The sequence below is a fragment of the Neopsephotus bourkii genome, unplaced genomic scaffold, assembly GCF_033783945.1.
Source record: "Neopsephotus bourkii isolate Nb327-2 ecotype Australia unplaced genomic scaffold, CSIRO-AGI_Nbou_v1 NB_1749, whole genome shotgun sequence".
Classification (NCBI taxonomy): domain Eukaryota; kingdom Metazoa; phylum Chordata; class Aves; order Psittaciformes; family Psittacidae; genus Neopsephotus; species Neopsephotus bourkii.
The window spans coordinates 725,738-745,102 of NW_026902223.1; the positions used below are offsets into that span (position 1 = coordinate 725,738).

Below are 19,365 nucleotides of genomic sequence, written 5' to 3' on the forward strand. Positions count from 1 at the left end.
TGCCGGTGTCGGTGCCGGTCCCGCCCCGGAGGCGGGGGCAGCGGTGACGCGCTCCGGGCCCGCCGCGCCTGCTGGGAGCCGGGGCCATGCCGGGGCCGGGGGTCGCTGCCGCCGCCGGGGCGCTGCTGGCGCTGCTGGTGCCCGCCGCGGGGCTCGGCGCAGGGGCCGCCGTCTGCGATGTGCCCCCGGGCAGCCGCTTCGACTGCGGCCCCGAGCGGCTGCTGGCGCGGGAGGGCTGCGAGGCGCGGGGCTGCTGCTACGTCCCCGCCGACCCCGGCCCGCCCTGGTGCTTCTTTCCCCGCGGCTACCGCAGTTACCGGGCGGAGAACGTGACGGCCACCGGCAGCGGGTTCACGGCCCGGCTCCGCCGCGTCGCCGCCAGCTTCCTGCCGGGGGACGTGGGCTGCCTGCGGCTGGACGTGCTGCTGGAGACCCCGGCCCGCCTGCGCTTCACGGTGCGCTCCCGTGCCCCGCTTCCTGATCCCGCTGTCCTGGTCCCCTGGTCCCGGTCCCCAGCCGATCCCCCCCTCTCTGCCTCGCAGCTGCGGGACCCGGCCCGGCAGCGCTATGAGGTGCCCTTGGACACGCCACGGGTGAGCGGGCGAGCGGCCGCCACGCTCTATGGGGTGCAGATCAACGAGGACCCCTTCGGCCTCGTCGTTTACCGGCAGCGCGGTGGGCAGGTCCTGTAAGTGCCCATCCTGCCCTGGGCTTCCCAAAGGGATCTGGTGAGGGACCTGACTCCGGTAAGGGAGGTGATGGGACACTGGTGCAGGCAGAAGGGTGGCAGCCAGCGGGGCTTTGCTTTGCCTCCCCTTTGGTTCAGTGGCTGGGAAGGGAAGCAGAAATCCCAGATCTGAGCCAAAACCTGGTTTGGTTTCACCCGGTGATGGGCATCTGTATCCCTGCCTCCAGCTCCGTGCTTCCCTCTCCCTTGGCAGGCTCAACACCACGGTCGCGCCGCTCTTCTTCGCAGACCAGTTCCTGCAGATCTCCACCTCCCTGCCCTCCCACTTCATCTCTGGGCTGGGGGAGCACCTGACACCGCTGGTTCTTGACACAGCGTGGACCAGGGTCACCCTCTGGAACCGGGACATGGCACCCATGGTATGGAGCAGAGCCGAGGGGCAGGGAGCCAGCTCAGCTCTACTTGCAGGGGTGGTCCCGTGGCCTCTTCTGTCTTGTCCTTGGCTGGGGAAGCGTGTCCAGCTGAGCTGAGCCCTGGGTAACCCCATGGGCCAGGCTCTGTCCTGCTGGGGCTCAGCAAGGCTCTGAAGCTGCAGTCCAGGGCTCTTGCTCAGGGCCAACTCGAGCAGTGTTTGGGGCCGCAGAGCCGGGGTTTGTACCCCAAGTCTGCTGGCTGGAGGCAAGGGGCAGGTGGGTGCTGTGTTGGGGTCCTTGGTGGAGCCTCACCGGCACCGTGCTCTGCTCCAGCCCCAGGTCAACCTCTACGGCTCCCACCCGTTCTACCTGGGGATGGAGGACGATGGCTCTGCCCACGGTGTCTTTCTGCTGAACAGCAATGCAATGGGTGAGTCCCGCGGGGGCGCTGGGCACGGGCTCGGTCCTGTCCCCATCCCCACCTGGCTCCTCCGGTGCTTGTGCTTCCCCAGACGTGCTCCTGCAGCCCAGCCCGGCCCTGACCTGGCGCACGACGGGCGGGATCCTGGACTTCTACGTGTTCCTGGGCCCCGACCCCAAGAGCGTGGTGCGGCAGTACCTGGATGTTGTTGGTAGGGCTGAGCTGGGGATGTGGGGCACGGGGGCTCCCGGGATGGCTCTGCTGGCAGCAGCGTGGTGCAGGGGGCTGCAGGGATCACGGTGCCTGGCCATGCCTGATCCCATCTGTCCATCACCTGCCCTCCTGGCTTCCAGGGTTCCCCTTCATGCCCCCGTACTGGGGCCTGGGCTTCCACCTCTGCCGCTGGGGCTACTCCTCCACCGACATCACCCGGCAGGCTGTGGCCAACATGTCAGCAGCCCGCTTCCCCCAGGTACGGCTTGGCTGCGCCCCAGAGCCTCTGCCCCAGAGCAGCCGTGGGGTCTAATAGGGAGCGCCATGGGGTGGGGGTCCCTGCTCCTCCCTGGTCACCGGTGCCATCACCCACAGGATGTGCAGTGGAACGACCTGGATTATGCAGATGCCAAGAGGGATTTCACCTTCAACAAGAGAAGCTTTAAGGACTACCCGGAGATGGTGCGGGAGTTCCACCGCCGCGGGCTGAGGTACATCATGATTGTGGTGAGTGACCCCCGGTTGTGCCGGGCCTTCCAGCTGCGCCAAGGGCAGTGATGGAGCTCCCTCACCGGAGAGTGGAGGCTGTTCCCTGCCCTTGCTGCTGGAGCCCTGGCTCTGTGCCCTGCCAGGACCCTGGGATCAGCAGCTCGGGGCCTCCCGGCACCTACAAGCCCTACGACGAGGGACTGAAGCGGGGGGTGTTCATCCGGAACGCCACGGGACAGCCCCTCGTTGGGAAGGTGAGTGCAGGGATAGTGTGGGGTGACTGCAGCAGGCCTGGGAGCTGGAGGGCACAGGGCAGGGGATGGCCCCAGTGATGGTCATGGGGGCTGTGGGGCTTTGCCTGTTGCTGCCTCCCTCCCGCAGGTCTGGCCGGGCCCGACGGTCTTCCCAGACTTCACCAACCCAGAGACTCGGGAGTGGTGGCACGACATGGTGAAGGACTTCCACGAGCAGGTGCCCTTCGATGGCCTGTGGATTGTGAGTGCTCCCGCCCGCAGCTCTCTGCATCCCACCCTGCATCTCTGCGGGTCCCGGTGCTGCAGCGAGGCCATCCCGTCCTTTCCCCCACAACCCAGGACATGAACGAGCCATCGAACTTTGTGGAGGGCTCCCAGGACGGCTGCCCCAACAACAACCTGGAGCATCCCCCCTACGTGCCAGGTACGGGAGCAGCACCAGCCCCTGCCCAGGGTGGGAGCACCAGGAGGACCCCGGGGGATGCTCTGACCCTGAGCAGGCTCTGAGCTCACCCTCATCCCGTGCAGGCGTGTTTGGAGGACGGCTCCAAGCCGGGACCATCTGTGCTTCCAGCCAGCAGTACCTGTCCTCCCACTACAACCTGCACAGCCTCTACGGGCTCACCGAGGCCATTGCCTCCCACGAGTAAGCCTGTGGCTCCTGCTGCACCTCCTGCTGTCCAGGAGGAGCTGATGCACATCCCACGGGATGCCGGAGCTGGGAGAGAGGCTCCTCCTTAGTGGGATGCTTGCATATGGGGAAGGCATTCGATGGGTGGGTGAGGATTTGGTCTGTAACGCATCAATGGGCCGGGTGCTCATGTCCTGTGCGCTGTCCGTGTCACCTGCCCCATGGCCATGGTGGCACTGGGTGTCTGCCCTGGCACACGCCAGCCTCGTGCTGCTGCTGAGCTGCTGAGCCCGTTCCCTGGCTGGGCAGTGCTGAGTGGGGCCCATCCTGCCCGCAGCGCGCTGCTGAGGGTCCGGGGCACGCGCCCCTTCATCATCTCCCGCTCCACATTCGCTGGGCACGGGCGCTACGCGGGGCACTGGACCGGGGACGTCGGCAGCGACTGGGAGCAGCTCTACTACTCCATACCAGGTATGCTGCAGGGTGCTGGGCTCCATCTCCCCTGCACCTCCTCGGCAGGCTCCGTACCCCAGCACCCCGACATCCTCTGCGCCTGCCCTGCAGAGGTGCTGCTCTTCAACCTCTTTGGGGTGCCGCTGGTGGGTGCTGACATCTGCGGCTTCGCGGGGGACACGTCGGAGGAGCTGTGTGTGCGCTGGACCCAGCTGGGCGCCTTCTACCCCTTCATGAGGAACCACAACGACCACGGGGCGCGGGTGAGCACTGGGAGCCCTCATCCCATCGGGAAGCTGCGGGGAGTCCACCGGAGTGCCCAGAAGGCACCAGTGCATGGCCCAAGCATCGCCCTTCGTCCTCTCCCCCACAGCCGCAGGAGCCGTACGCCTTCAGCCCCGCTGCCCAGGCCGCCATGAGGAGCGTCCTCCACCTCCGCTACTCCCTCCTGCCCTTCCTCTACACCCTCTTCCACCGCGCTCACTCTGCCGGGGAGACGGTGGCGCGGCCGCTGTTCCTCGAGTGAGCGCGGGGCCCTGGCTCGGGGATGGGGTGAGGGGCTCCCGGCGCTGCACTGCCCTCCCCTCCCCTCGCCTCCCATCCCCTCCTGCCCAGGTTCCCCCAGGACCGCAACACGTGGGCTGTGGACCGCCAGCTGCTGTGGGGCGCGGGGCTGCTCATCACACCCGTGCTGGAGGCCGGGCACACCAAAGTCAGCGGCTACTTCCCAGCGGGGACGTGGTACAGCCTGGCAGGGGTGGGTGCTCCCCCGCCATCCCCGGTGCCTGCACCAGGGCTTTGCTGCGGGGCCCCATGGGCGTTCCCAGGGCTGTGCTGAGGACTTGGACCTCACCCACCTTCACTTGTGGCCGTTCGAGGACCACAGCGTGGGGCATCAGTGCCCTGCACCTGCTGCTTCCTCTTGTTGTTGTCATTTAGGACTCCACCATTCACAGCAAAGGGCAGTGGATCCTGCTGCCCGCTCCCCTGGACACCATCAACGTCCACATCCGCGCAGGGCACATCCTGCCACTGCAGGTGAGTCCTCTCCGCGCTGCGGTGACAGGCGTGGGGCACAACCCTGACCCCGGAGCCGGTGCTGCCGAACGCGCCTGCGGTGTCCGGCTGGGCCGGGGCAGAGCTGCTGCGGGAGCACCCGGAGCTGAGCCCGGTCCTGTGCCCCAGGAGCCCGCGTTCAACACTGCCGAGTCCCGCAAGAAGGGCATGGCCTTGGTGGTGGCGCTGACACCGGGCGGCTTCGCCAGGGGAGACCTGTTCTGGGACGATGGGGAGAGCTGGCAGAGCTTTGAGAGGGGCGACTACACCGAGCTCCTCTTCCTGGCCACGCACGTGAGCGATGGGGGTGTCTGGGCACGGGGCTTCACTGCCACGTGTGGGTCCTGGTGCCCACGGGCAGCACCGTGCCCTGGTGCAGCTGAGCTGGGTGTGCCAAAAGTGCCAGGCTGTGGCTACAGCCCTGGTGGGGTCCAGGAGCCCCCTCTGGGAGCTCTGGGAAGGAAAGGTGCTGTGGCGGGGATGTGGCTCTTTCTGCACCAGTAGTGCCGTGCAGCCTGGTAAATGGCTTTGCCACTCTCTGTGATGGGTGCCCTGCAGTGGGCAGGACCCATTGAAAAGCCCTGGGTGCCTGTGGGGCCTGGGAGCACGGTGACGGCCCTGCTGTCCCCACAGGGTGCCGTGCTCAGCCAGCTCCTGCAGGCAAGTGCCCACCTCGATGGGGTCCTGCTGGAGGCTGTGACCGTGCTGGGTGTCCCCAGCCCTCCCCGGCAAGTCCTGGCCAACGGTGCCCTCGTGGATGACTTCTCCTACCGCAGCGACACCCAGGTGAGTGCTGCCGGCCGGAGGCCCTGGGCTCCATCTCTGCTTCTCCCTGGGCTCCATCCCTGCTTCTCCCTGGGCTCCATCCCTGCTTCTCCCTGGGCTCCACCCCTGCTTCTCCCTGGGCTCCATCTCTGCTTCTCCCTGGGCTCCATCTCTGCTTCTCCCTGGGCTCCATCCCTGCTTCTCCCTGGGCTCCATCCCTGCTTCGCCCTGGGCTCCATCCCTGCTTCTCCCTGGGCTCCATCCCTGCTTCTCCCTGGGCTGACCCTTCCTTCTCCCCCAGGTGCTGAGAGTCCCCGTGTCGCTGCCCATGTGGGAGCAGTTTGTGATCAGTTGGTCCTGAGCCCCTGCTGGATGCACCAAGCTGCTTCCTCCTGCTCTGGGGCCAAATCCATCCCATACAATGCAGCTCTTGGGCTTTGGCTTCCCTCCTGGCTAACAGGAGTTACCAGGGTATAGACTGGACCTGCACCGGGGTCCCTGCACACCCCCTGGGGATAGGGGAACCTTCATCTTCCACAAAACAGGGGAAAAGACCCAAGTGCCTTGGGAGCCGCAGCACTGCTGAGTGCGGCACTGGTGAACTGCCCGGGAGCTCCGGCTGTGCTCTGGGGGAGTGGGATCTGCACAGGGGCAAGGGGGCTGTAATAAAGCTGCTGTTTGCAGGGAGCAGCCCAGGCTGTGTCTGTGCCCCTCTGCTGCTGCCTGCCCTGGCTCAGCACCCCCTGGCTGGGAACCCCCCATCCCTGCCTGGGAGCTGATGGGGACACACTCAGCTCTGGGTAAAAACAGAGACCTCTCCCCCAGAGGCTTTATTGAGGAGCAGCTCATCCCTATGGCTCCATGGGAGTGAGATTCAAGGATCCCTGAATGCTCCAGGGCTGGGCAGTGTTTGTGATACAGAGCAGAGGTGGTCCCCAGGGATGTGGGACCGGCCCAGCTGGGACCCTGCTCACAGCTGTCCCAATGCAGCGGGGATGCTCAGAGCTCGTTGTGCAGCGGCTGGCACTGGGGGCTCAGCTTCTCCTCCAGGACAGCATCAGGGGCACACACCCAGGGGTCCCCCGTGTCCCACTGCCACTTCAGGAGCTGCGCACGGAGCAGCTGGAAGATGGGAGCATAGCGGGGATCCAGGGCCAGGTTCTGGCTCTCCATGGGGTCAGTGCTGCAGTCAAAGAGCTCCCAGCGGTCTCTATAGTAGTACTGGTGCAGGGTCTTGTTCCAGTGGGTCTGCTGCCCGGCCCTGGTGCGGTTGAGCAGGTCTTGGAAAGTGGGTGAGACGTAGAAGTCCTGGTCGATGGGAAAGGGCATCTTGTAGTTGAGGTTGTGAATGAGGCGGAACTGTTGGTGCTGGATGGCTCGCATGGGGTAGTACATGGTCACCTCGTGGTGGCTCTGGCTGCTGAAGGTGGTGTCCCAGGGCTGCTCCGACTCCAGCGCTGGCAGGAGGGATTTCCCGGTGAGATGCACCTGCCTCGTGCCAAAGATGCTGTAAGAAGGGTAGGGGATGGAGAACCAGTCCAGAATGGTCGGTGTCAGATCTGGAGGAGAAGAGAGGGGTGAGAGGAGGAAACAACCCTGGAGAGAGGCAGAAAGGTCCCTGGGGTCTGCTGCCACATGGGCTGTGGGTGGTCCCAGGGCTGAGCCCTAAGAGAACGTCCTTGCGGGGGACCCTGCCGTGCTTCATCCTTCTTCTCCCTACCCAGGGCTGTGCCAGTGCCCGGGGCTGCAGCCTGCCCTATGGCACAGGACCCCGGGTTTTGGTGTGGGGAGGATGGGGACCTCTGCTCCCTTACCCAGGAGGCTGGCGAAGGCCTGGCTGAGCTGCCCCCAGCGCTCCCTGTGCTCCGGGGAGGAGAGCAGCAGGGGCTGGGCAGTGCCCGAGCGGTAGAGGTTGGTCCTGCCGCCGGGGAAGGGGATGCCGTTGTCGGAGCTGTAGATCACCAGCGTGCTGTTGTGGAAGCCGGCTCGGCGCAGCTCCTCCAGGACCAGCCCGATCCCTGCGGGTGGATGGAGGGGCAGGGATGAGGAGGGGCAGGAGGGATGGCAGCGCTCCCAGCACCAGCCTGGCCCTGCGGCTCCCACCTTGGTCCATGCGCCCGATGGTTGTGTACTGGGCTGCCAGGTCCGCCCGGGCAGCCGGTGTGTCCGGAACAAAGTGTGGGACCTAAAAGAGACACCCCAGGAAGGTGATGGGTACAGCACAGTGGCCCCCGCCAGCTCTCACCCATGGCACTGGTGGCAGTGACTGGCTCCATCACAGGCTGCTGTTGCACGCAGCCCCTGTGCAGTCCCATATTGCACCATGCAGCCCCACAGGCCCTCACCTGCACTTGCTCCGGGCTGTAAAGCTGTGGCTTCCAGTCGGGAATCCAGCCCATGCCGCTCTCTCCATTGCCAAACTTCTCACAGAAGGGCCCGTACTGGGGCTGGGAGTGCCCGCAGCGGTGCGGGTCGTGGAAGGCAACGTAGAGGAAGAAAGGCCTAGAGGGGAAAGGGTGGAGGTGGAGGCACCCCAGAGACCTGCCCTGGGCTGTGCAGGGGGCAGCTGGGGTCGGCAGGAGGATCCCCCCTGATGTGGGCTCCTGGATGTGGGCTGACCCAGAGACAAGGTCTCCAATGGGACGTGGACACACGTCTTCAGCAAAGCCGGTTTTCCTCTTCCGTTTCCCCCTCCTCCCCTGCACCGCCCAGCAGCCTGGCCCGGGGACACGGAGCCCATCACCTCTCATCCTGGCTCTGCAGGAACCGCCGCACCAGCGCTTTGATTCGGGTGATGTTTCTCCCGACCTGCAAGACCGAGCTGTTCTCCTCCGTGTAGGCAAAGTCAAAGGGATAGACGGCCTCGGGCCCAACGTGCTTCTTCCCAATTATGCCTGCAAGAACATGTGCTGTGCCAGAAGCCAGGGGAGGACAGGGGCTCCTCTGCTCCAGCACCAGCTGTGCTCAGCCAGCGCTGGGGACAGTGGAAGCTGCCACCGGTCTCCCATCATCCCTGCCAGCTGCACTTCCACATCTGGCTGGAAAATGGGACCCAACCGGGACCACGCTGCCCCAGGTCACAGGCTTAGTGGAAGTTTGGGTAAAGCAGGAGCCTTGTGTGGGCCTGAGAACCAGGAAGGAGAAGGATGAGGAAAGGAAGAAAAGCTGAGCTGTGATGAGGGTGGCAACAGAGCAGTGTGGGGGGGGGAAGCGAAGCGAAGCGAAAGCCAGGGGTCAGCACAGAGCACGGGCACAGGTCCTTGGTGCCTGCCACTGGCCGTGTCCCTACCTGTCCGGATGCCTGCTTGGCTGAGCAGCTGGGGCAGGCTGCGCACGCTGTCGAAGGAGTTGAAGTGGTGCACGTCCTGGTGCAGCCCGTACATCCCATTCTGGTGCTGCGGGCACGGGAGACAACAGAGCTGGGCGATGCCTCGGGGCCTGGCCCCAGCACAAGCCCAGATGTGCACTGCGTCTGCAGGTCCCAAGGGGCCGGGAACAGGGGATGTCAGCGGGCAGGGGGGCATGGCCAGGTCCTGACTGTGCCACAGAGCCAGCTCTGGTCAGCCCTGACCCCCGCTGTGCCTGGACCCCAGTGCGTGCGGGTGCCCTACCTGGGGCAAGCCGGTGAGGATGCTGGCCCGGCTCGGGGAGCAGCTGCTGACGGAGGTGAAGGCGTTCTGGAAAACCACACTGCGCCGGGCCAGCGCGTCCAGGCTGGGTGTCCGGATGGCCGAGTTGTTGTAGGCACCGCTCTCGAAGCCACCGTCATCTGCTGCAGCGGGGGGGGTGCGCGGTGAGCGCTGGGCACCGGCCGGTGACCGATGACAGCGGGAGCATCCCTGCAGGGGCCGGTGCTGCCGTCACCGTCCCGGCACAGAGGGGCTGCGCTGCCCACGGGAGCAGAGGTTCCCCTCCGCGGAGCGGGGAAGGCTCCGTGGCTCCGGCGGCCGCACTCACCCAGCAGGAGCAGCACGTTGCGGGCGGGGGCCGGGGGCCGGGTCCCGCTGGTCCGGAACGCGACCACCAACAGCAGCAGCGCCCAGGGCCGCATGGCTCCGGCAGCGGCAGCGGCACCGGTACCGGCACCGGCGGGGCTCGGCGGCTCCTCCGGCCGCCGCGGCTCCTCCTCTGCCCCGGTCACATGGGGCAGTCCCGGAGGCTCAGATCCGGCCCGGGCGGAGCCCCGCGGCTGGGAACGGGTCCGGAGCGCGCTGGCGGGGGCCGGGCAGGGGACAGCGGCGCGGCCATGGCGGCCCCGGGGCCCCGGCAGCGCGGCGGGGGCTGCCCGTGCCCGTGGCCGTGGGCGGCGGCGCGGCGGCGGCTCCCGGTGCTGCGCTGGCTCCCCCGGTACAGCCCGGCCTGGCTGCGGCTCGATCTGGTGGCCGGGCTCAGCGTGGGGCTCACGGCGGTGCCGCAGGCGCTCGCCTACGCCGAGGTGGCGGGGCTGCCGCCGCAGGTGGGTGCCGCTCCGCTGCCATCCCCCGTGCCCCGGGGCAGGAGCCCGCGGGTGCGCTGGGCTGCGGAGGGAGCCGGGACCATCTCCCGGTGCCCCGCGTTGTGCCAGCGCTCCCTTTGCCCTGTGCAGTACGGCCTCTACTCTGCCTTCATGGGCTGCTTTGTCTACTGCTTCCTGGGCACCGCCAAGGACGTGACGCTGGGTCCCACGGCCATCATGTCGCTGCTTGTCTCCTCTTACGCGTTCCATGAGCCTGTCTATGCCATCCTGCTCGCCTTCCTCTCTGGCTGCATCCAGCTGGCCATGGGGCTCCTGCACCTCGGTGAGATGCTCTTGCCGTGCAAGGGTATCCCTGTACAGCTGTAGCTGTGCCCCATCCCCTGCGCTCTCTGAGACACTGGGGTTGTCCTGTGACAGCTTTGAGTGTGTGCAAACACCCTGCTGGGCCAGCGCCGTGCTTACTGCTGCCCATCCTGTGCAGGTTTCCTTCTGGACTTCATTTCCTGCCCGGTCATTAAAGGCTTTACATCAGCTGCTTCCATCACCATTAGCTTCAACCAGATCAAGGTAGGACCTGCTGCTCCGGCCTGGCCACGTCCCCTGCCCTCTCCTAGAGCTTTCATGTTTAGCATCAGGCTGGGTGATGTGCTCAGTGCAAGAGCAAGGAGCCCCAGAGGGACCCTGGTTTCCCCCCAGCAGCAGTTGTGCTGGCTCCACGAGTGCTGTGCTCTGAGCAGAGCAAGCCCAAGCCCAATGCACCCTCTGCCTGTGGCCCGCTGGTGCCATCCAGGACACCAGAAAACCCAGGATGCTCGATCTGGTCCCTTGCATGGGGTGCTGGTGATTCCCCCCTCAGGGTGGGTTTGCAGCTCCACTGGTCCCTCTCAGGGCCCTGAGGCTCTTCGGGCTGCAATGCTTCCTCTGTGGTTAACCAGAATCAGAGCCTCCGGGAGGCTCTGCCAGGAGCCAGCAGCCGGCGTTGGCCAATGGCTGTGGTTGCAGTGGGGCTGCTGCGGGAGAGCTGGGCCCGGGCGGCCGCTGCAGCGCGGTGCAGGGGGTGGTTGGGCTGTAAGGGCAGGGCTGAGCCCTGGTGCTCCTGGCAGTGCCTCCATGGCACGGGGCAGCTTGAGAGGTGCCAGGCTCTCACCAGGCTTTGCTTTCCCATAGAACATCCTGGGGCTGCGGGGGATCCCTCGGCAGTTTTTCCTGCAGGTGTTTGAGACGCTGAGGAGGATCGGGGAGACCAGGTCAGCACCATCCCTGCTCCATCCCTGCTCCGTCCCTGCTCCATCCCTGCTCCATCCCTGCTCCGTCCCTGCTCCATCCCTGCTCTGTCCCTGCTCCATCCCTGCTCCGTCCCTGCTCCATCCCTGCTCCATCCCTGCTCCATCCCTGCTCCATCCCTGCTCCATCCCTGCTCCATCCCTGCTCCATCCCTGCTCCATCCCTGCTCCATCCCTGCTCCATCCCTGCTCCATCCCTGCTCCATCCCTGCTCCATCCCTGCTCCGTCCCTGCTCCATCCCTGCTCCATCCCTGCTCCATCCCTGCTCCATCCCTGCTCCGTCCCTGCTCCATCCCTGCTCCATCCCTGCTCCGTCCCTGCTCCATCCCTGCTCCATCCCTGCTCCATCCCTGCTCCATCCCTGCTGCTTCCCCCCTCCGTCCCGCCCCTTCCCTCCCCCATCCCTGCAAGCTCTGCCCCTCCCTGGGGCCTCGCTCTTCCTCGCAGGGGGCTCTGGGGTAGCTCTGCCTGTGCCCCACAGCACTGATGTGCCTCTTGCAGGGCTGGGGATGCTGTGCTGGGGCTGGCCTGCCTGGCCGTGCTGGGGGGGCTCCGCGCCATGAAGAGCCGCCTGCCCCGAGCCGCCCCTGTGGAGCCGCTGCCTGTCAGGGTCAGCTACCTCCTCGTCTGGACCACTACCACGGGTGCGTCGGCCACCCCCTGCCTCTCTCCTCCTGCTGCCATCCCTCCTGGGGCCTTGTCTCTTTGGGGCAAGGGAGAGACAGCCCCAAACTGGTAAAGCCCCAGGTCAGCAGGAGCTGAGAGCTGGAGGTGGGTCAGGGCGGGCAAAGGCCCTGCTGCTGTGTGTGCGTGCCCCTTCCGGAGGCTTGGAAGACCCCAGCAGCCCGGTACCCACCTCCTGCTGCCCTGGGCAGGTTTCCATGGTTGCTCTCTCACTGCAGCACGCAACGCCCTCGTGGTCCTGTTTGCTGGCCTGGTTGCTTACTCCTTCCAGGTGATGGGCTCCCAGCCATTCACACTCACCGGCAGCATCCCCCGGGGCCTCCCGGCGTTCCGGCTGCCTCGCTTCTCCATGGCTACACCCAACGGCACCATCCCCTTCCGGAGCATGGTGGAGGTGGGTGCTAGGCTGGCTGCTGTGGGGTGACCCTCATCCCTCTGTGGCTACACTGACCACGTCCTCCCCCCCAGGACATGGGGGTCGGGCTGGCCGTGGTGCCGCTCATGGGCCTGCTGGAGACCATTGCGATCGCCAAGGCTTTTGGTATGGCTGCACCAGGCTCCCGCGCCTGCACCGGCACCAGGGTGTCTGCAGGGGCTTGGGGAGCAGGGAGGGTGCTGGTCCCATGGCGGCACTGGGACGGACTGGGCTGCCTGTGCTGAGCCGGGTTCATAGTGTGGGTGGTGGGAGGGGTCCGTGTGGGGCTGCTGACCCCCTCCCCTTGGCCAGGGAGCTCCCATATCCCTGACTTGGGAGGGGGCCGGGGGGTCCCTGTGCTGTGTGTGTGATCTGAGTGCTGGGTGCTCCTGTGCTGGGGATGCTGGGAACAGACCCGTGGCTGTCTCCATGCGCATGTGCCCTTGGGAAGCTCTGGCAATGTCGCTCCTGTCCTTTCAGCCTCGCAGAATGATTACAGGATCGACCCCAACCAGGAGCTGCTGGCTATGGGTAAGAGTCGGCTCGGAGCAGGAGGGCAGGGCTGGGGATGCAGCCTGAGCACCCCTGTGTGTCCCAGAGCCCCTGGGCTGTCAGAGATCCCCATCCCAGCAGCCCACCTCTGCATCAAGGTTTGCCCTTCTCACCCTGCCTGCAGCCCCAGCCCCAAGCACCGTTTAGCAGTTTCCAGAGCAGCCTGAGCACAGCTCACACAGCTGGATGCGCTGTGGTCCAGGCCCGGGTACCTGGATGGGCTCTGGTCCGGCCCCGGGTACCTGGATGGGCTCTGGTCTGGCCCCAGGTACCTGGATGGGCTCTGGTCCGGCCCCGGGTACCTGGATGGGCTCTGGTCCAGCCCCGGGTACCTGGATGGGCTCTGGTCCAGCTCCGAGTACCTGGATGCGCTGTGGTCCAGGCCCGGGTACCTGGATGGGCTCTGGTCCGGCCCTGAGTACCTGGATGGGCTCTGGTCCAGCCCCGGGTACCTGGATGGGCTCTGGTCCAGCCCCGGGTACCTGGATGGGCTCTGGTCCGGCCCCGGGTACCTGGATGGGCTCTGGTCCAGCCCCGGGTACCTGGATGGGCTCTGGTCCAGCCCCGGGTACCTGGATGGGCTCTGGTCCAGGCCCGGGTACCTGGATGGGCTCTGGTCCAGCCCCGGGTACCTGGATGGGCTCTGGTCCAGCCCCGGGTACCTGGATGGGCTCTGGTCTGGCCCCGGGTACCTGGATGGGCTCTGGTCCAGCCCCGGGTACCTGGATGGGCTCTGGTCTGGCCCCGGGTACCTGGATGGGCTCTGGTCCAGCCCCGGGTACCTGGATGGGCTCTGGTCCGGCCCTGAGTACCTGGATGGGCTCTGGTCCGGCCCCGGGTACCTGGATGGGCTCTGGTCCGGCCCCGGGTACCTGGATGGGCTCTGGTCCAGCCCCGGGTACCTGGATGGGCTCTGATCTGGCCCTGGGTACCTGGATGGGCTCTGATCCGGCCCTGGGTACCAGCTGGGGATGGAGGAGGTGATGACAGCAGCACAGACCCATCTCGTGGCCCTGTGCAGTGCCTCCCATCCCTGCTGCATCTCCAGCCCCTCTCCATCCCCACTGCAGGCTTTGCCAACATCCTGGGCTCCTTCATCTCATCGTATCCCATCACGGGCAGCTTTGGCCGGTGGGTAGCAGGAGCCCCAGCCCCAGCCCTCCCCTTGCTGGGGCTCTGTGACACCCTGGGGGGGGGGAAGGTTGTGCAGATCCCAATGCATCCCTGAGCCCATGTGTGGCTCCCCAGCTGCCCACCTGGGCTGTGCAGGCTCCTGCAGGGACCCTCCCTCCCCTCCTGCGTGCCCTGTGGTGCTGCTGCAGCCTGGCAGCTCCTGTGGGGTTTTCCTGCTGCCCCATGGGCGGTGCTGGGCCCAGCCCGCCCCAACCGAGTGCTCTGCGTTTCAGGACAGCGGTGAACGCGCAGTCGGGTGTCTGCACCCCCGCGGGAGGGCTCATCACAGGTAGAGCCCCCTCCCTGCCGGGGGCTGCTCTGCAGGTCCCCGTGCCCAGCACCGCGGCATCGGGCCCCACGGCTCAGGGGCTCCCCGTGTCCCGCAGGCGCCCTGGTGCTGCTCTCGCTGGCGTACCTCACCTCGCTCTTCTACTACATCCCCAGAGCGGCGCTGGCCGCTGTCATCATCTCGGCTGTGGTGCCCATGTTTGATGCTGGGATCTTCAGGACCCTCTGGCGCGTGAACAGTGAGGGCACAAGTCCCAGAGGGTTGATCCCCCGGTGCTCTGCCTGTGCCCTGCGGCACGAGGACAAGGTGCAGGCTGTCTCCCTTGCAGGGCTGGACCTTGTGCCCCTCTGCGTGACGTTCCTGCTCTGCTTCTGGGAGATCCAGTACGGCATCATGGGCGGGATGCTGGTCTCAGGGATTCTCCTGCTCTACTCCATTGCCAGGCCCCCAATAAAGGTGAGATTCAAACCTCCCCTTGGATGCAGGAAGGATGGTGCTTTGCTTTGTTGCAGGGGCACAGCCCTGAGCTCCCTGTGACTCATCCCCTTGCACCGGGGTCTTGCTCAGGTGTCAGAGGTGTCAGATGGGGACGTGCTCCTTGTGCAGCCATGGAGCAGCCTGCACTTCCCTGCTGTTGAGTGCCTCCGGGATGCTGTGTGCAGCCACGCTCTCACAGGTACAGTGCTCCTGGGCCCACTGGTCCTCTCCCAGGAGCCTGGTTGTAACCTGGTACCCTCCTGGATCATTTCTGCCCGCTGCTGTCTCACCCTTCCCAGGCACAGCTCTGGGCTTTGATCCCTGGGCTGGTCACGTCTGGACTGGTCATCAGGAACATGACCCTGTGCTCTTTGTCCAGCAGCATCTCCCCCGTGCTCCATCATCCTGGACTGTTGTCACATCAGCAGCATCGATTACACGGTGGTGGCGGGGCTGGCAGAGCTGCTGCAGGAGCTGCGCAAGCACGGCCTCTCGCTGGCCTTCTGCAGCCTGCAGGTACCTGGGGTGCAGCCTCAGCCGGCCCCACGCTGGGTCCTTCTGCCTCTCCCTGCACCAGGCATCAGCTCTGCTCCCCGGGGCAGGGTCTGTGCTGGCCCCTGGCACCTGCCTTGAGGATGCTGCTGCCTCTCCTCTGGCAGAGCCTTCATCCCCAAGAGGTGGAGGCTTCAGGTCCTGAGCGCAGCTGTGGGAGGAGAGGCAGTGGGGAAGGGCTGCATCCCGTGTCCTGGGCTGGCTGGGGGGCTCGCAGCCCTGCTGTAAGGGAAGTGGCCAGCAGCAGGCTGCCCCAGCCCGGGTTCCTCTGCCCTCAGGACCCTGTTCTCCAAGTCCTGCTGGCCGCACACTTAGAGGGATTCCAGCATTTCCCCAGCCGGGAGGAGGCAGGTGAGGCTCTCGCTGCCCCTGGTGCGCTCCTGGGGCTGGGACCCCAGGCTGCTGCTGAGCAGGGGGTCTGCAAGATGGACCGGGGAATGTGACCCTTGTCGAGCCCCAGAGCTGCTGTGCACAGCCCCTGCTCCCTCAGCCAGCCCAGGCCCCAGTTTTACTGGTCAGCGTGAGGCCAGACAGGCTGGAACATCCCTCTGGGGTCGGCTGTCCTGGCCATGTCCCTCCTGGCTCCCTGTGCCCCACAGCAGCTCCCTCCCCCTTGCTGCAGGGCAGAGGAAAGTCCTTGACTTACGGTAAACTCTGCTCAGAACATCCGTGTGTTATCAGCACTGCTCCCATCCTGAATCCAAAACACAGCACTGAGAAGGAAATTAACTCTATCCCAGCTAAAACTGCCTTGTTTCTCCCCATCTCCCTGGCTCAGAGCGGTGCGGAGGAGCAGAGCCGGGGGGCAGCAGGGCAGCCCCCAGCACCAGCGCCAGTACCAGCGCCAGCACCAGCCAGAGGTCACTGCTGCCCGCGGGGCTCATCCAGTGAGTGGTGACACCGACACCGTGGTGACATCCAGCCACCATCCTGCACTGTCCCGGGGGTCCCACGCCGGCTGCTGGGGCTCGGGCACCTCTAGGACAGACAGTCCATGGAAGGGATCGGTGAGGGAAAACCATTCCCTATCGCAGCCATTGGAAAAGCCACCCCTCCTCCAGGCCTTTCCCCATCCTCAAAGCTGCCATCTTTTACATCATCTCTTTTAATTCTGGAGCCTTTTCTTACTCTGGGGTATTCTATGGTTCGATGATTCACACACTGAACGGTGATGCACAGAGTGCTCGTGGCATCTCGAGCTCCAAGGGTGCTGGTGCTGCCCTCCGGGCCCACGGCCGTGCTGCAGCTCTCACCCTCACACTGCTGGGAGATGAAAACCAGCACTGATTTTGCTCCTTACTGGTGTCATAAAGAGTGGCTCAAATAAATTGACCAGAGCCAGGCCAATGAATCAGATCGGTTTATTGAGCAAGCGACAGCAAGACAGCGCTGGGCGGCCGGGGAGTCTCTGCTCCGCCACCGGCATGCACCCCATTTCCCCGAAGTCACTGATTTTATACTCTTCTTTATCCAGTGTATGTGCTACTCTTGGCATACTCTGTGTCCGTGTGGCCCGTTGATAAGGGGTCTCATTCGGCCTCCCAGTGGGTCCGGTGAGGAAGGCTCTTTATCTTCTTTTCCATACCTAGTTTACTTTAACAGATGCTCCCAGTCTATAAGCCAAATTTCAACGTGTCGAAATTTCCAGTGACCTTGAAGCAAGTCAAGTAACTCTTAAACAATTAACTTTTAAGCAAACAAGATTTGATTGACAAACAGGAATTCACTCATCACATGGATCCCTCTGGTTCCGTGGGACATTCTGCCAAATGCTGCCCCTGTGGGTGCAGCCTGACCCCAGCTTGTGCTTGCCTTGCTATAAAATGGGTGTGAAAAGCACAGGCAGCAGGGCTGGGGCAGGGTGCGGGGAGGGCAGTTTTCCTGCCTGCCCTTCCTGGCACCCCTGAAATAAAGCAGTGATTGCACGAGTCAGCGTGAGCCCTGCATTCCTTTGAGGAAAGCCTTTCGGTTTTGTGTGGGCACGAAAAGCTAAACCGGGCACTGCTGAGCGCACCAAGGAAATGAAACTGAAAGCAGGCTCCGGGGGCTGGCGTGCTCCGTGCCGTAAGGCAGAGCCCCTCCTCTCAAAGGCTCCACAGCAGCAGAGGTGCCCGGGGGACACAGAGCTGCGGGGCCGTCGGATCCTGCCGCCGGAGCCTGGAGCGGTCTGTGCCCCGTGCACCCGCGGCAGCACCTGCAGAGCTGGAAGGGCACCTCCGCCCTCTGCTCCATCCCTCCCTCCGTCCCTCCGTCCGTCCGCCCCCCGGCACCGGCAGTGACCAGCGCAGACGGAGCAGGTTTCTCTTCACGTCGTGTGCAGCCGCCTGGGGTTGTGCGGGGAAAGCTGCGCTGCGTGCCCAGAGGGGGCTCAGGTAACCTCAGAATGGAGCCTGGGGTAGGAGAGGGGTTGGGTTCGTGTGTGCTCAAACCGTGTGTGCAGGTGCGGTGTGAGGGCTGCTCAATCCGGGCACGGGCTGACAGCCGCGTCCCCACTTCGGCCTGGTGGATCCAGTGGGATGAATTCCCCTCCATTCACTTGCCCTCGCGCTGGTGTGAAGCAGCCCACGGCCCCGCTCCTGCGGCCCGGGGAGCCTGCTCGGGGCCGGTTGCTGCCGCTGTTGCAGACGGCAACGAGAACCGACCGACGGCGGCCGGAGGGTGGTGGGGGAGGCGCGTCCCGGGGCCACCAGCCCGGAGCAGGGCCGGGAGCTGCTGACCCGGGGCTCGGCGGGGGGAGAACGGGCTCCACCGGCGCCTCGGAGCACGGCGGTGAGCACGGAGAACCCCTCCCGGCCCCGGCAGCTGCGGTGGGGCTGGACCCCTGCGGGACATGCCCGGGGTGGGGGGGGTGCCGGGCCGGGGCCGGGGCCGGGCGGCGGCGGTGGCGTCCCCAGACCGAAACTTGGGGCTCTGCGGGAAAACGAAACTTGACCGGTCGGCACCGCGGGAGTGGCCGCTGCGGGCGCCGGCCCGGCCCGCGGGTGAGTTGCGCTGTCGGGGGCCGCGGGCTGCGGCGGGGCAGGGCTGAGGGCACCGGCACCGGGCTGGCGGGGGGCGCCTCTGCGGGAGGCGCGGGGAAGGGGCTCCTCTACCGGGCTCCGCTGCAGCCTCCGGGTGCGCGCCGGGAGCCTCGGGACCTGCCCGGTGCGCCCCGATCCCCGCTGAGCCCCGATCCCCGCTGAGCCCCCTCTCTCCGGTGCGTCCATACCCCTCCTTCCGCCGGGACCCCGATGCCGGGGGGAGCTCCGCCTCCTGCCCTCACCTAACGGGCCTCGTTCGCGTTCCGCCCTTCGCCACGCCATTGGTCCGTCTGCCATTCATTTGCATATGTACACGGAAGTGGCGGGAGTTACTGCCTATCCGCAGGAGCGAGCAGCGCGTCATTTGCATATAGGCTCCGCCCCGGGGTCATTCCCGCCTCTGCCCCGGGCGGGTCAGGTGGGGCTCTGGCCTGAGGCAGCTCCCTGAGGAGCCCCGGAGCGTTCCTCACCTCACGCTAATGGCTCCGGTTTCTCTGCCCCGACCTCCTCGTTCCCTCTTGGCTCCCAGGGGCTCACCGCGGTTGGTGCCTGGGGATCATGGAGTGCCGCGGGGGCCGCTTTGTGTCTGGGGACGGTTCTGCCGCTTCTTGCAGCCAGTGCGGGGCCCGGCTGGCGCCCGGCACCGGGGAGCAGGAGGATGCAGGTAGGAGGAGGCGCTGGGGGGGCTCCAGCCCTGCGGCTGCACGGGGACCAGAGCCTGGGGGTGTCCCTTGGTTCCCGTGCTGCCCCCGCGCTCTGTGCGCTGCTCATCTCAAGCTTCCCTCGTGCTCTGGCTGGAGAGGGAGGTTTGCTGGTGGTGGTGGGGAGCAGAGGAGCCGCTGCTCGGTGGCCGGGGATGAGCTGGTTCCTGCCCTGCCAGAGCAGGGCCCATTTCTGCGGGATGCTGTATTAAAAAGTCCCTTTCTTGAACCCAAATTTCCCATCTTCAGCTTACTGTTAGGGTTAGAATTCACTGCGTTTCTGTTTGACAACACATAATTCTCTCTATGAACAGTAACAGGATCAAGTACGCGTTTAACACGGTTGCACTGCAAGAGATGCTTCCTAATCCTTTCATTT

At 65.7% G+C, this 19,365-nt stretch overlaps 4 protein-coding genes and 1 long non-coding RNA gene across 8 annotated transcripts in view; 3 read left to right on the top strand and 2 right to left on the bottom strand.

The window, feature by feature from the left end:
• The first annotated feature begins 70 nt into the window (after positions 1–70).
• On the top strand, positions 71–5,894 carry GAA (alpha glucosidase). The gene is made up of 19 exons (XM_061376988.1): positions 71–455; positions 543–688; positions 942–1,107; positions 1,435–1,531; positions 1,614–1,733; positions 1,876–1,994; positions 2,111–2,242; positions 2,368–2,478; positions 2,606–2,719; positions 2,818–2,902; positions 3,007–3,124; positions 3,447–3,580; positions 3,674–3,825; positions 3,936–4,084; positions 4,178–4,319; positions 4,502–4,600; positions 4,748–4,912; positions 5,252–5,404; positions 5,685–5,894. Exons 1-19 carry the CDS (start codon positions 87–89, stop codon positions 5,742–5,744), a joined length of 2,631 nt encoding a protein of 876 aa, XP_061232972.1. The 5' UTR covers positions 71–86; the 3' UTR covers positions 5,745–5,894.
• Positions 5,895–6,231: 337 nt separating this feature from the next.
• Positions 6,232–9,531, bottom strand: SGSH (N-sulfoglucosamine sulfohydrolase). The gene is made up of 8 exons (XM_061376994.1): positions 9,341–9,531; positions 8,995–9,155; positions 8,673–8,778; positions 8,127–8,277; positions 7,729–7,885; positions 7,487–7,568; positions 7,198–7,401; positions 6,232–6,942 (listed from the first exon to the last, which is right to left on the bottom strand). The coding sequence occupies exons 1-8, from the start codon at positions 9,432–9,434 to the stop codon at positions 6,383–6,385; spliced, it is 1,515 nt and encodes a 504-aa protein (XP_061232978.1). The 5' UTR covers positions 9,435–9,531; the 3' UTR covers positions 6,232–6,382.
• On the top strand, positions 9,525–16,561 carry SLC26A11 (solute carrier family 26 member 11). The gene is made up of 16 exons (XM_061376993.1): positions 9,525–9,839; positions 9,969–10,161; positions 10,321–10,406; positions 11,007–11,086; positions 11,625–11,767; positions 12,026–12,201; positions 12,276–12,348; positions 12,703–12,753; positions 13,845–13,905; positions 14,181–14,236; positions 14,334–14,474; positions 14,565–14,692; positions 14,804–14,912; positions 15,096–15,229; positions 15,544–15,616; positions 16,044–16,561. Exons 1-16 carry the CDS (start codon positions 9,525–9,527, stop codon positions 16,154–16,156), a joined length of 1,932 nt encoding a protein of 643 aa, XP_061232977.1. The 3' UTR covers positions 16,157–16,561.
• LOC133225013 (uncharacterized) lies at positions 12,889–13,832 on the bottom strand. The gene is made up of 3 exons (XR_009728995.1): positions 13,707–13,832; positions 12,987–13,016; positions 12,889–12,956 (listed from the first exon to the last, which is right to left on the bottom strand). It is a non-coding gene; the product is annotated as an uncharacterized LOC133225013 (long non-coding RNA).
• Positions 16,562–17,511: 950 nt separating the features above from the next.
• Positions 17,512–19,365, top strand: part of RNF213 (ring finger protein 213) — a 47,073-nt gene continuing 45,219 nt past the window's right edge. For 3 of the 4 annotated variants that reach the window (XR_009728994.1, XM_061376992.1, XM_061376991.1), the window contains exon 1: positions 18,786–18,949. Coding sequence is in view for 2 of the 4 variants with exons in the window: in XM_061376992.1 (XP_061232976.1) it covers positions 18,844–18,949 (106 nt within the window). In the remaining 2 variants the exon portion in view is untranslated. Of the gene's footprint in view, positions 17,638–18,785; positions 18,950–19,365 lie in introns of those variants that run through there. The other variant, XM_061376990.1, reaches the window with a different exon arrangement.

Bases quoted from the DNA above. Each gene is read 5' to 3' on its own strand.
- GAA (XM_061376988.1), top strand. From the start codon at position 87: ATGCCGGGGCCGGGGGTCGCTGCCGCCGCCGGGGCGCTGCTGGCGCTG. The intron at 4,601-4,747 runs GTGAGTCCTCTC...CCTGTGCCCCAG, and splicing joins GGCACATCCTGCCACTGCAG to GAGCCCGCGTTCAACACTGC. The intron at 4,913-5,251 runs GTGAGCGATGGG...CTGTCCCCACAG, and splicing joins TCCTCTTCCTGGCCACGCAC to GGTGCCGTGCTCAGCCAGCT.
- SLC26A11 (XM_061376993.1), top strand. From the start codon at position 9,525: ATGGGGCAGTCCCGGAGGCTCAGATCCGGCCCGGGCGGAGCCCCGCGG. The intron at 12,202-12,275 runs GTGGGTGCTAGG...CCTCCCCCCCAG, and splicing joins CCTTCCGGAGCATGGTGGAG to GACATGGGGGTCGGGCTGGC. The intron at 14,693-14,803 runs GTGAGATTCAAA...GGTCTTGCTCAG, and splicing joins TTGCCAGGCCCCCAATAAAG to GTGTCAGAGGTGTCAGATGG.
- SGSH (XM_061376994.1), bottom strand. From the start codon at position 9,434: ATGCGGCCCTGGGCGCTGCTGCTGTTGGTGGTCGCGTTCCGGACCAGC. The intron at 9,156-9,340 runs GTGAGTGCGGCC...CCCCCGCTGCAG, and splicing joins CAACGTGCTGCTCCTGCTGG to CAGATGACGGTGGCTTCGAG. The intron at 7,569-7,728 runs GTGAGGGCCTGT...TGTCTCTTTTAG, and splicing joins ACAGCCCGGAGCAAGTGCAG to GTCCCACACTTTGTTCCGGA.